The sequence below is a fragment of the Lutjanus erythropterus genome, chromosome 15 (assembly GCF_056507025.1).
Source record: "Lutjanus erythropterus isolate fLutEry1 chromosome 15, fLutEry1.hap2, whole genome shotgun sequence".
Lineage (NCBI taxonomy): Eukaryota > Metazoa > Chordata > Actinopteri > Lutjaniformes > Lutjanidae > Lutjanus > Lutjanus erythropterus.
The window spans coordinates 5186865-5201082 of record NC_139331.1 but is presented as its reverse complement, the minus strand read 5'-3'; the positions used below and the strand labels follow the sequence as shown (position 1 = coordinate 5201082).

General features: G+C 39.4%; 1 protein-coding gene across 1 annotated transcript; it reads left to right on the top strand.

Annotated features, from left to right (window-relative positions):
• The first annotated feature begins 2349 nt into the window (after positions 1 to 2349).
• olfcb1 (olfactory receptor C family, b1) lies at positions 2350 to 12874 on the top strand. The gene is made up of 6 exons (XM_084737779.1): positions 2350 to 2559; positions 4935 to 5226; positions 6989 to 7831; positions 7957 to 8172; positions 9902 to 10019; positions 10689 to 12874. The coding sequence occupies exons 1-6, from the start codon at positions 2351 to 2353 to the stop codon at positions 11837 to 11839; spliced, it is 2829 nt and encodes a 942-aa protein (XP_084593905.1). The 5' UTR covers position 2350; the 3' UTR covers positions 11840 to 12874.
• Positions 12875 to 14218: the final 1344 nt, after the last annotated feature.

The window sequence follows — 14218 nt, the reverse complement described above, 5'->3', positions numbered from 1 at the left end:
TATTGTTCCTATTTTTATATTTCTCCCTTTTTTAATATTGTTACTATCTTTATATTTCCCCATGTTTAAATTGTTCTCATTTTTGTATTTCCCCTTTTTATTTTGTTTCTATTTTTGTATTTCCTTTTTATATTGTTCCTGTTTTTATACAGTATTTCCCATTTTTTATTGTTCCTATTTTCAAGTTTCCTGTTTATATTGTTCCTATTTTTATATTTCCCCTTATTTAAAGTGTTCCTCTTTTGTCTTGTTAAAATTGTGATTTTATTTATATCCCTCATTTATATTTCTTTATTATTTATTGCTTTTATTGATGCTTCTTTCTATTTTTTTTGTCCACTTTGCTGCTGTAAAACTGAAAGTTTTCCCATTGTGAGACTAATAAAGGAATATCTTATCTTATCTCACTCCATGTTCTTTCTCTTTTTGGCTAGAAATGTATTTGAAACTGTGCTAATCGTCTGTTAGTGTTACAGTTTAGTCAAATTCAGTGTTTAAATTGTATACTGTATTGCACTATATGTCACCTATGCACCAGTATTTGGTCCAAGAATGACAAAAAAGTCATTATGTAGATTATTTCAGGCATTCTTGGTATTTCAGGGTTTGTGTTTTCCTGGAAAACTATAAAGGAGCCAAACCTGGCAAGAAAACCCCCTCAGCACTGCATTCTCTGTCGTCAAACTGCCCCCCCCCCCACTGGTCTCTGAGGCTGTTTCAGTCTGGCTGAGTTCACTGGGAGCTCTCAGTCCTACAACAATCAGCTAATATGACTGTTCTACATGGACCACTTTAACCTGGCTGTGTACTGGAAGGTTAGGTGTAATGCACTTCACAGTAAATTACATGACACATGAAAAAAAAAATCTGCATTTTTTTTTTAAAGGGCCCATGACTGACAGGTGTCCTAAAATACGTTAGGTTAATAATTTCATATTGAGTGAAAGACTCCAATGTTCTATCACTGTAAAATCAGCATTTTATTTACAGCGTACTAATTTTCACAGTGTTTACACTTCACTCCACTTTTAGCCGACATTTAATCAATGCAGGCAAACTTTTATTAAACCAGTGATCCTAAATCAGTTGCCTCTGCTGCCCCTGGTACCAGCAGCAGCCCTGACTCCCCGTCCCCCAAAGGAACCCGCCTCGCTCCCAGCTGAAGAAGACGAGCTGCATTGTGTTTAATCACAATTCAGTCGGGATAATTACAGGCCGTCCATGGCCATTTTTTTTAAATTATTATGGAAAAAAAACTTACTGAATCCTTTTCACTGACAAGAATTCAAACAATTTAATTATTTTTCCAAATAATTTCTATTTGGAACAAAGACAGCTTATAGTCCTGTAGCTATTCAAAAATACCCTGATGCAGACTGAAATAAGGTCATTTACATCATTTACATTATATTTATTTTAAGTTATTCATTAACGTAAAGAGATTTTTGCTATTAAAATTACATTTGGATTCTTTTGCACTTTTCTTATAAGGTTGCATAAGGTTGCATCAAAGAATGAATTCCACTGTGCAGACATGTCTGGACTCCCTGGAGCCACCCCTGAGAGGATGGATGGAGAGTCCAGACTAATCTGGATAAATGATAGAATGATAATGATGACAAATAATAATGATAAATAACATAAAAGTGTGTTTGTTTTGGGGCTTTTTTGTCATTTCCCATTAATTTCCTTCTATTCACTGCATTTAATTAAAAAGTGTCAATTAATTCCACAGCTGCTGAATGCTGTCTTTTTTTCCTGCTAGTTGTGCTCGGGCCTCTTTTCCTCGCCGTCCTGCCCACGCGTTTTCCTGTCCTGCCTGATTTTTGCGTGGTCAGTTCTGGTCTGACAACAGCTTACACAGTTTTCTGAGGCCAACCTCACTTTCACTGACAGGCTCCAACTCTAACCCAGCCTCACCCTTCCTGGAAAGAGAAGAGAAGACACAAAGAAAAGCTGAAATCAATTCAAAATGCATTTAGTTGTAAGCCTTCTATCGTTTTATTGATAATAAGTGGCACATAAATAACCTGATCAGTTGATCCCTTCATGTATTCATTGACTTTCAAGGCCTATAACAGTTCTCAGACACATGGAAACAACATTCTTCATTATTCTCTCCAACATATGTTGATTAAAAACACTCTTTGACTCTTCACTTCCTCTTGTTGGCACCTGTCATGAGTGGGAAATGCCCGTGGGATGACATTTGATGACTGCAACATTCTTTTCAGTCGTTTTCACTTCAAAACAGGTTCCTTGCGTGTGCTGTATGTAGCACCTCCCAGATTTCAGGTGGAGTAAAAGAGACACATCCCCGAGGTGCTTCTTCACTCATTCACCATTCAAGATGCAGGCGTGTCTCCTGCTGTGCAGCCTCCTCTCTGCTCTGATCACGCTGAGTGGCATCACGGCTCATGATGATGACTGCGACGCCACCAGATCGCTCTGCGGAGCTGAGGCGCAGGGCGACGTGATGATCGGCATACTCTGGCCATCTCATCATAAAGTAAAGGACCTCCATGAACGGGAGAGACCAGAGAGTTTCCAGTGCTCAGAGTGAGTATGAGAACAGATATACAGCACCAGTCAAAAAACTGGACGCACCTCTCATTCACTGTTTCTTCTTCTTCTTCTCATAAATTATGTTTCAGATTATACCAACAGAGTGCAAAAAGTTTTGATTTTGAAAAATCTTTTGCACAATTGTAGTTTGAATCAATGGTAAAAAGAAAAAAAGATTTTCACATACTGTCTTCTGCACATGCATTCAAATCTTTGAAGGGTTAACTCGTTTTTTACTCCACAAAACACTGCTAGAGTTTCACAGGAAAACAGCACGGCAGAATCTCCCAAACAACCGAAGAGGATGGTGGCCAGTTTTCAAACAGTAAAAACAACTGGAAAAAAAAACATAAAACGCCTCCACACTGCTCGTCTGGTGTAATACAAGTCTCTGACAACGCCACACTTCACACACCCTGTTCAGACAGTGTGCTTGTGCAAGATTCAGGCTAAAACATGGTGAAAATGACTGATCATGTCAACTTAGCATGTCAGGGTTTTAGGAGACTTGGATTACACCAGACGAGCTTCTGCAACGCTGCCTTCCTGTGAATTTCCAGCAGTGTTTTTGTGGACCAAAAAACTAAACCTGACCTTCAATCAGCATGAAGGTGAGCGGATAATGATTGAATTTTCATTTTTTGGGTGAACTATCTCTTTAAATATTAAATCTTTGATTGGAAGTGCAGAAGACAGTGTGCAAGAGTCTTTTATATTGTTCATTCTGAAAAAGCAAAAACATATTTTGCCTTGTTTTCATGTTATTTTTCCACTACTCAATTCTGTATAAGTCCATATGTCTCCAGTTACATACAATATAGAATAAAGAAGAAAATGAATGAAAAGATGTGTCCAAACTTTTGACTAATACTATACATGCTGCAATAAGTGTGGAGGGTGTAATGTTTTTGTTTGTGGAGAAACTGATCAGCAATTTATTGAAATGACTCTGGATGTTTTCCTTTCTGAATTCTTTCAGTACCTTAATTTTGAATCCATCTTTTACCACCAACAAAACATTTCCAATTCATGCAACATATATAAAACAGTTAGCTGAGACTAATAAATAAGACATCAAAAATAGGATAAAATACACATAAATTAAAACTGTATCCTAAGTTTCATGTGCCTTTACCAGAGGCCTTTTTCACAAAATAGTCTTATTGAAATACTGAATCACTTTGCTGAATAAAACCCACAGCAGGTCCATGTTCCAGATTTCAGAAGGTTTGACTTGGAAAATGTATCCATCTGAAAGAGTAAATATTCTTTGTTTAAGGGCCAGTTCACTAAATTATGGGAAAAGTGGCATGTTGCCGGTCTTGTGGTACTGAAGCTGTATCATAGTTGTTATTCCGTTAGTGGAAAGTCATTTAAGTGAACATTTTTGACACTGAGGTGAGTGGATTGTACAAAGTAACATTAACTCTTTTTCTGGGAGGAGATGTTGCTGTCGTAACTGTAACGCAATTTACCAATACTGTGAGCATCAGGAGTGTTTTATCAGGAGTGAGACTTTTATAACTACTTCAGTCGCTAAATTACATTATCTTGCACTCTCTTTCATTCCTGTGTTATGATATAATATTAAGCTGCCATACTTTATTATAAAAGTCCTCAAAAGGAAATTGTACCTTCACTGTTTCTCTGTCGTCAGGCTGTGAGATTCTCAAATTCATTCTCCACACTCCATCATGTAAAATACTTTTTTTTTCATGAATTAACCTAAAATTAAACTAAAAGTAGGTTACATACAAAAGAAAATGCACATTTAAAAAGTACTCATCAAACAGCCATTTCTTTTGAGCAAGGTATTGATCTAAAAGAAGTCTTTACCAGGCATTGTCAAATTTGTTCAGTTTCTGATTTGTCAATGCTTGACGAAGGTCTCGGTTAGATCCAAATGTTTCTTTATTAAAATTGCTGGGAGTGAGAAGCATTAGTGTGCAGATCTTTGATCTGATAACAGACACAATCACAGTGTCTTTGCAAAAAAAAGAATGCCAGATGTACTTGTTTTTCCTGTTTTGTTTTTTGTAATTTAAAAAAGGCTTATTTGTGGTCTTTTTTATAATGCATGAGGTGAATTATCAAATAATCTAACCACCTTTTTAGTGTTTTGCATTTTATATGTGCATATATAAATGTCTTAAGTTGGCCTTTTCCAGCTAAATAAGTCTGAGGGTGTATTCTCTTCCCACCTTTCTTCAGTGCTGGAGATTCTAAATAAATGTCTCTTTTTCAGTAAGTTCTGCTGGAGGTTTCCTCAGTATTATGTGCTCTGCTTTGGTGGTCTTAGGAAGACTTCCTCTTTGTCACAGTTCCTCTTGTGCAGATGATTTCATGCATTTTACACTGTCCATTTTTAGTTTTGACCTGAGACCGTTTATGATGTCCTTGGCTGCAATCCATGAGATTGAGAAGATAAATGCGGCTGGCTTCCTCCCAGGAGTGCGTCTTGGATATTTGATGTGTGACACATGCTCATGTGCCAGCAAAGCGTTGCATAATGTCGGCCACATGCTGGCAGTCAACCGGTCTCTGGATGTGGAGTGTGATTACAACAACTTCAGGCCCAGAGTGAAGGTTATTTTAGGAGCTATGTACTCTGAGGTGTCCATCGCTGTGGCCAGACTGCTCAACGTCTACATGATCCCTCTAGTAAGTCACAAACCTGTCTGATCAACTGCAAAGTACTTTGTAAATGTTTGGTATTCAGAAGGGTGTGCACAAACTGACACGACATTGTCATAACATGACATAGCACATCTTTAGCATCATTCTGCAAATAATGTCAACTTTAATGCAAAGCTGACATTGTTGGAGATGTCTCTGTAAAGACAAGTTGACATTAACTTAACACAAATGAACTTAAAGAAACTATTTAGCTTTTGGTGTTAAAGGTCCAGGAGTGTGACCTCTTTCACTTCATCATCTTGCACCGTCGCTCAGAACGCTCAGACGCTCAGAACCAACAAACCAAACACTGGCTGTAAATACAGCCTTTCCATTTTTTGCACATTTCAACATTGGCTGTCATGAGACCTTCATATTTGTGTCATGATGATTTTCCTTATATACTTCACCACACATTTTGGACTTAAACTTGTTATAAAGATGTCATTAAGTGTTATTACACAGCATTGTCAGGCATGTCCTGTCATATCACTCCGCAGAAACACATGTACACCCAGCGGCAACAAACCGTTAGTTTTGTGTTGCTCCATCAGAGAAAAAAGGAGTATTTTTTCCAATATCAATTTTAATATATTTGGAGAGAACAAAACTTTGGATTCATGGTTAATGGCTGACCAGTCCCCAGTAAAGAAAAGAAGAGGAGAGGAAAACAGTACAGAGAAAGAAAGAGAGGTGAAAAGACACAAGGAGCTGGACGACAAGGAAACTGACAAAACTGAAGAGGACAGACATAAAGTAAATACTAAACAGAACACGGTATGGGCCATGACTGTGAAATGTTCAGTTTAATGTGAGTAGACTCATCTTCACTACAGTTACCGTTACTATGGACACAGTTCCAACTGTAAAAACGAATGGACTATTTTTTCAAGTGGAAGCAACAAAATATTTTCTAAATCAATGAAATTATATTAAAATTAACATTTTATGTCATACTTTTGATTTCTTTAGTAAGTAGCTGTTCGTGTCAGGGTCCTGCATCAGCCTCCAGGGGTTTATTTCTCTATAGTGAACCGCTAGCTCTACATTATCCCCAACTTATTACACTGTCAATTCTTTTATAAGTGTTATGAAGAATTTCCTTGACCTAAACAAAAGGGGAAGATTTTAGCTAAATAAAGCTAAATCATTTTTTTAGGCCTGCTATATCATGTTTATGAAAGGTTATGTTGTCTCATTTAATGTCAGCTTGTCATAACAAAGACAGTAAATGGTTATCTTGCCCCGGTTAATATCAACTTGTCATAGCTAAGACATTATCAGGTTATTTCCTCTTGTTAATATCGACTTGACATAACAAATACTTTGACAGATTATGTCATCTCAGTTAAGACACTGACAGGTTATGTTGTCTCGGTTAATGTCAACTTGTCATAAAAAAGGCTTTGTTGTCTTTAGTTATGTAAGTCGTCATAACAGAGACATTTCAGACAATGCCAATTTTGCATTAAAAATTACATAATTGACCAAATGACTAAAGACTCCATGTTCGTGGCAGGTGTCATGAAATGGTTATGTTGGTGTAATGTCAGTAAATAAAATTTAAACACTTCTTTTGAAGGGGTGTGCATAAGACTAAGTGTTCTCAGGACTTTTGGGTGCTTAAACAAACTCGTATTCAAACAAACTCAAACTAGTATTGTACCTTAAGTCTGTAATGATCAAATTAAAATCCTTTTTTTTGTGAATTAATAATTCAACTTGTATTAATTTATTTCATTGTCAGCTGAGCAGCACGTCATCTTCAGTAGACCTGAGTGATAAGGCACGGTATCCAGTTTTCTTTCGCACTATTCCCAGTGATATCCATCAGACCAAAGCGGTGGCCAAAGTCATGCGTCACTATGGCTGGAACTGGGTCGGGGTCGTGTACGGGGATGACGAATACGGCAGAGCAGCTTTCAGGAGCTTTCTCACAGATTCTGAGGAAAATGATGTGTGCTTGGCCTATCAGGAGATGGTGCCTCATTACCTTGATCACTCGCTCAGTACACAACGAATCAAGCAGGTGGCCGAGCAGATCCGGTCCTCCAGTGCTCAGGTGGTATTTGTGATCCTCAAGGCAGAACTGGTGAAGGCCCTCTTCAAGGAAATGATCAGGACCAACACATCGAGGATCTGGATTGCCAGTGATGCCTGGTCCAGGAGCAGGTCCGTTGCCCACATGGATGGCATCAACAAGGTTGGGGACATCTTGGGCTTCACTTTTATTGCAGGCAAGAGTGAATCATTTGATAATTACCTCAAGAATCTTAGAGCAACCCCTGGGGGACATAACAACTTCATCAAAGAATACAAGAATCTGAGATTCAACTGTACACCAGAATGTTTCTCAAGCAAGCCTCCATCCTATTGTCCCACACCTGACCAGCTGAAGATTAAATCTGAAAATGCATGCAGCTTCAAGGATCCCCAAGAACAAAATGATGACTATCTTGTAAAGGCTCTGGATACAAGTGAAGCCTTCCCTATAAAAGTAGCAGTGTGGGCCATAGCAAATGCTCTCAAGAACCTACTAAACTGCAGCAGTTCATCATGCTTGGGAGAAGTTAACTTCCCACCATGGAAGGTGAGAAATGTAGTTTCCTTTTATTTTAGGAATGTAACATGTGCTTATTTCTCTTAGAATTCCCATGCTATCAGGTTGGGAAATAATCTGTAATTTTCATCGATGTTCTGTCCCTTGCTTTGCAGCTTCTTAGTGAACTGAAGAAGGTTAAGTTGTCGTTTAACGACCAGAATTTCGTCTTTGACGAAGATGGTGACTTTGTAAGTGGTTACGATCTGATCATTTGGGAAAGGGATGGACGCCACAGAAGATTTCAAAGGATTGGGGAATACAGTGTCCTTGGTCAACAAATAGATCTCAGCGTGAAAAATGTCATCTGGGTTTCAACGGCCAATACCACGGTAAGACAATACTGTACTCAAAGCATCCACTCACAGGTGTAGTCAGTCTATGTCTTAGCCAAGATGGTAACTGAGCCAGGAAGGTCAGGTGGTCACCAAAGAAATTAAGATCCTTGGTATGTGCTCGACGGCTCATTTATGTTGGGGCTACGATGACATGACAAGTTCTTGAAGAGAGATCAGGGAGGCAGATTGCCTTTAAATGTGATGGGACACCACATTGTATGACCCTACTTGTTTGAAGCATGCTAAGCTCTTAAGACATTACTGGGTCCATGAATATTCTTATCAGAAGGAATACGTGAATCTGGCCTGTAGTTGTTCAGACTCTTACATTGAACCAACAAGTTTATCATTTGATACAACAATTTCAGATGTTCATTTCAGCAACTACAACTCCCATAAGGTTTTGAGAGGATGCCTATGCCAAAGACCAACACATTCTCACTCCCAGTTCATCAGTGGCTCGGTCAGTGTCCCTATCTTTCAAACTCTGATGCTGTAGGTGCCCCTCTAGCATCAGCTGTACAGCAGCCCATGTACAGGGCTCCATGGTCAAATTAGCAATAACTGATATGCAACATTTGAGTAAACTTACAAAATTAAGGAGGGATGGTTTGAGTTAAAATAAAAACATTTTGTCCACTGCATTTCATTGCGTTACTTATGTATGGTCTGTAAGTTTAAAAACATCAATCCTGACTTTAAGTTTCATGTGAGGCACTAACCTCCAATATGTTCTCACCCCGAGTCGTCACATACTGAAGATTTGTCAACAGCCTCAGTTTCTGACCACATCAGATACAGCTGCCGAAAGTTACTTTCTGCCCCAGTATCAGATAGTCATGATTGATGCTGTGAAATGGTCTTTTAATGCATGATTAACACTGTGAAAGGGTTGCAGTTTGGGAAGGTTTAGGCACAAAAAAAACTTGGTCAGGTTTTGGATAAGACAATGTTACCATAATTATGAAAGTCATGACAAAAGTGACGTGTCACTGAAGGGACAAGAAAGTTACTTTACAAATGATGTAACAGTATGTGTCTTACAACTTTGACACAGGTTTTGGTTTCACCTTGGACATAAACCCCAGTCTCCTGGGTGAAAGTCCCGTGTCTGTTTGCGCCATCCATCCACCCCACCTCCTCCATGTGTGGACTGTCTCCCTCTTTATACTACAACAACAGCTCAGGGTGTCTTATACAGCGTGGATGGGTTTAAATTGATATCACGTGAAAAGCCTGCTGGGTCGATTTCCAGAATGGGTACCGTATGCATCTGTATGAGTCGCTGGTTGGCAGTGACAAATCAACGATATCTGACAAGCTGGGAGTCAGACTGGGCTGAAACCCCAGTCTCCTAGATGAAGGTCTTGTATTTGTTTAACCCATCCATCCACTCCAGCTCCTCCACATGTGGAAATTAGACGAGTACCCACAGCTTCATAGTTTTAACCATAGTGGCACTGACTTAGCTGCTGTATTTGATGTGTTGGGAGTGAGAATGGACTGCTAAAACACACAGAAGCTGTAGCTGTTGAAAGCTCACAAGATCTCTATTACGGTAGTAGATACTCATATCTTTGACGATGACCATGAACCCCACTATGTTTCAGCTTTTCAGAAAAGTTTAGTAGAACACAGGCTAGCTCGAACATCTACTGAACAGGCCATCTCTCTCCACACAGTTACTCTCAGTAACATTTTTTTTCTTGTTCTGCTCTCTCAGACCCCACAGTCTAGATGCTCTGAGTCCTGCCCACCTGGCTTAGTAAAGAAGATCTTGAACGTAACCTGCTGTTACAACTGCACCCTATGTCCAGAGGGGACCTATTCAGATGGCTGGGGTATGCCTGACTGACATATTTTCTGTCTCTCTTTGTTTTTGAACCACTGACAAAAATTAAGATCGACAATGTGTGTCCAATTCCTCCAACTGTGCAAAACTAAAACTACAATATCCTAATCAGTGCTGCCATCTTGCATTGGGGAAGTCACTTGGAGCCAGAGTCTGCACAGTAGTAGCTGAACATACATCAGTGTGATAAGAACTAACTAAAATGATAGAAACCATGTTAGAGAAAAATGTGTTTCACGTGTGCTTTGATTTTTAGTTTGGTCCATGTCCTATCTACTAAAATGAAGGAGCTGGGTTTTATGACCTACACTGCAGCCAGCCACTAGGGGGAAATTGACTTTAGGCTTCACTTTGCGGGAGCTTTTATGTTACGTCCATCTTTAGATATGTCAGTGGTCTCAACCCAACCCAACCTAACAAAGAGCCTGGTTTTACTTGGGGTTTCTGCTTCTCAAAGGGGAGTTTTTCCTCACCACTTGTCACCAAGCACTTGCTCCAAGTGGGAGTCATTTAGTCAATCTGCTCTATATGAAAAGTGCTCTGAGATAACTTCTGTTATTATGTGGTGCTTAATAAAACTGACTTGACTGCTGCAGGCCTAAATAAGCCAGATTGGCCTTCTATTGCCTGATATAAACCTCACCATCTTTTCCAACAGATCTTCCCATCTGCAAAAATTGTCCCAATGGAACCTGGTCTCTCAAAGGTTGGAAGCAGTGCAAACCAAGACAGGAATCCTACCTGCGGTGGAATCATCCTCATCCCATCACCATGATGTCAGCCGCAGGCTTTGGCACCTTGCTCTTGTTGGTTACCTTCATTATCTTTATGGTGTATAGAGATTCCACACCTATGAGAAGAGCTGAGGTGACACTGTCCTGTGTGATGATGGCAGGTCTAGCAGTGAGCTTTGGAAGTGTCATTTGCTTCATGGGCAGGCCCAGCATCCACCTATGCCAGGCCCGCCAGTTCATGTATGCAATGGGTTTCACCCTGTGTGTGTCCTGCATCCTTGTCAAGGCCTACCGTACCTTCCTGGCTTTCCTTCCCTTTGGTCGGATGATAAACAGGCCACTACACAAACTTTACAAGCCCCCCGTGATTGTCATTGTACTAACTGCTCTCCAGGGGGTCATCTGTCTTCTCTGGCTGATCTTTGATTCTCCTGACATCGATGACACACCTCCATCCCCACAAAGCATGGAGAACATATTGCAGTGTCACGAAGGTCCCAGATACATAGGTTTTGGTATTATGTTGAGCTACATAGCATTGCTTGCATTTGTTGGCTTCCTCTTGGCCTTCAAAGGCAGGAGGGTTCCTCAGGAGTTCAGTGAAACAGGCTACATCATCTTTAGCATGCTGATGTACTTGTTTGTGTGGGTGTGTTTTATCCCAGTTTATATCACCAACCCTGGAAAAAGCACTGCTGTGCAGGCTTCAGCCATTCTAGTATCCAGCTATGGCATCATCTTCTGCCATTTCCTACCCAAATGCTATGAAGCCCTTTGGGGGTCAACAGATACGCTGGAGAGGATTCTGAGGAGATGGCGAGCTATCACCAGTCCAAACCCTGATTCGGTTATAGAAGCAGATATTCCTGGAATGAACATACCCACACAAAGGGGCGACAGGTTTTCTGTGTCAAGTACGACAACTATACTGAGGAGTGCATCAATAGTTAACGAGATCAACCCTACTGATTCACCGGTTATAATGCCTGTGCCCAATGCAAACATTCATGTCCATCCTCTTTTTAACAGGCTAGGAACAAAAATGACGCAAAGACGTAGGAGTATGTCCTTCTAAAACTGCTTCCAGGAAAACTTGATGTGTATTCATATTGTAGTATACCATTTTTAAAGTCAGTACAATCAAATGGTGGCATTCTTCATCGATAACGGCATTCAATCCTTTTTGTACCTATGATCCTGAGAAAGTGTTCGACCACGCCCACATTGTGGGTGAAAACAAGTGCCATCACCAAATAGAGAAGACTAGTATCATTCATATGCATCTTAATGTTGGCAGTGTTAACCATAATGCCACAGTGGACAGACCACTAAAAAGGCAAAATAGTATCTTAATGTCAGAAATACATCACCTGGAGATTCAATAAGGTACTTGTATATCACAATATACCACCTCAGGCCACTAGGTGGAGTTGTTCTTCCACTTTGATGGAGGCAGACTCCCCTATTTCTTAGTGACAATCAATATGTACTCACAAGAAGGATTTTTTAGAAGACACAAAAAACATTATTCAAGGCATTGGTTATCAGAGGCTACAGTCGCTTGTTTAGGAGGACAGCCCTGAAAAATTTCTTACAAACTAAACCCAAATGAACCTCTATGATGCTTCCCCTTGTGATGACATATTCCTTACCTGCAGTGACGTTGGTTAAAGTCATCAGGAACAATTTTAATCGTATATTTGATGCTTCTGAGGTCCTGAAGGACCACAAAATAATTGCGGCCTTCAGGGAAAATAAGAACCTAAAGGATTATCTGGTCAAAGCAAAGATTGAACCCTTGGTGACCCCAAAACCTAGGGGCTGTGGGGAATTTTTCAAACAAAAAACATGGCTACGCAGCAGGTCTAACAACAACGTTTTCAAAACTTTGGCCTGGGGAAACCCCCAGACCAAAAACTGCATTTACTTAATTACTTGTTTAAAGTGTGGTGTACAGTATGTTGGCAAAACCAAAAATACTTTATTACAAAGGTTCACTAAACACTGTTACAATATCTTGCGGCAAAAGGAGGATCAGACTCCCTTAGTCCACCATTTTTTAAGCTATGGATGGCCATTGGTACAAGCCATGGTCATCCAAAGTAACCCAAACTGGACAACGAACCAGAGAACCCGGGCTTAAAGACTCTGGATAACCAAATTGGACACAATATACCCCAGGGGTCTGAACCAGAAGTAAATCTACCTCAACAGAGGACAATGATGGCCAGTGCATTGAACTTCACGACGCCAGAGGTCCAAATTTTTATTCTTCTTATAAGAAAGAACTGCTCAATAGCACTACTCAAGTTCAGAAACCTTTAACAGACACAAGAACATTGCTCAATGTTTATTTTACTCAAAGACAGGATGTTATAACTCTGGAATTATTTTTCTTTTGTTGCAAAAGGAAACAAATCACCTGATCATGTTTCAAACTAATTCAGCAGGAATGTTTGGTTACATGTTTTTTTTAATCTGCCAACACGGTGTTTTGTTGGATGACATAACATAAAGTGCTGTGTCAGCACCAACTGGCTTCATTTAACAGAATGGGAGGGCTGTGTTTTGTTTTTTTTGTTTTTTTTTACCTACAACTGGTCTAAAAACATTCTAATACTAACCCACACTGGGTCAAGATTCATGTCATGAATAATGTCATGAATGTGTGTAAATATTATTCATTGTAGCAAATGTGGAAATAGTAAGCCCTGCTTCATTTGGTTCATAAATGAACTATTTTGTTAATCTCTTCAAAATGTACTCTAGTAAAGTGTGTAAGATTTGTGGGGATATTTCTCATTTTTTGTTGTTTTGATTTATGCCCCTTATTTTTTATGTCTTTGTTCCTGTGTATTTTCTGTCTTATCTGTGCCAAGTGCCAAGAAATTATGTATATTTCTATATATGCTTTTATTTTTTCATTTCGACAGCAAGGTTTTTATATTTTGTTCTTTGATATATGTCCAATAAAAATGAATAAATGAAAAAGATTTGCTCCTGGAATGACTGTTGTAAAACCCACAAGAAAACACTGATTGCACAAGCCTTTATTGTAGTACTTGGTTGTGGTAAACCACAATCAAACACTCAGTAAGTCATATTCATGCAACCTGTTTGTGTGTAGTCTCACCTATACTCACACTAACATATGCATGGCAGGACTTTATGACTGAACCACACTTGGATACCTTATGTAACTAGTTACATTATTACATGTTATTATTTACATAATGAATTTCATGTTCATTTTGCTGCTTTGCATGTTTATTTCACTGTGCAGGATCTTTTGGCATGTTTCTGGACAATGAGGGTCATCAGGTCTGCTGGGACAAATTAGAGTAGAACACTACTTAGGGTAAGATGGCTAACAAGGTAGCCTTGAGAGTTATTTTTGGTTGGTTCTATGGTTTGAATATACACCACCTTTCATTTGCTGATCAAATCAATACGC

Bases quoted from the DNA above. Each gene is read 5' to 3' on its own strand.
- olfcb1 (XM_084737779.1), top strand. From the start codon at position 2,351: ATGCAGGCGTGTCTCCTGCTGTGCAGCCTCCTCTCTGCTCTGATCACG. The intron at 5,227-6,988 runs GTAAGTCACAAA...TTTCATTGTCAG, and splicing joins ACGTCTACATGATCCCTCTA to CTGAGCAGCACGTCATCTTC. The intron at 10,020-10,688 runs GTATGCCTGACT...CTTTTCCAACAG, and splicing joins GACCTATTCAGATGGCTGGG to ATCTTCCCATCTGCAAAAAT.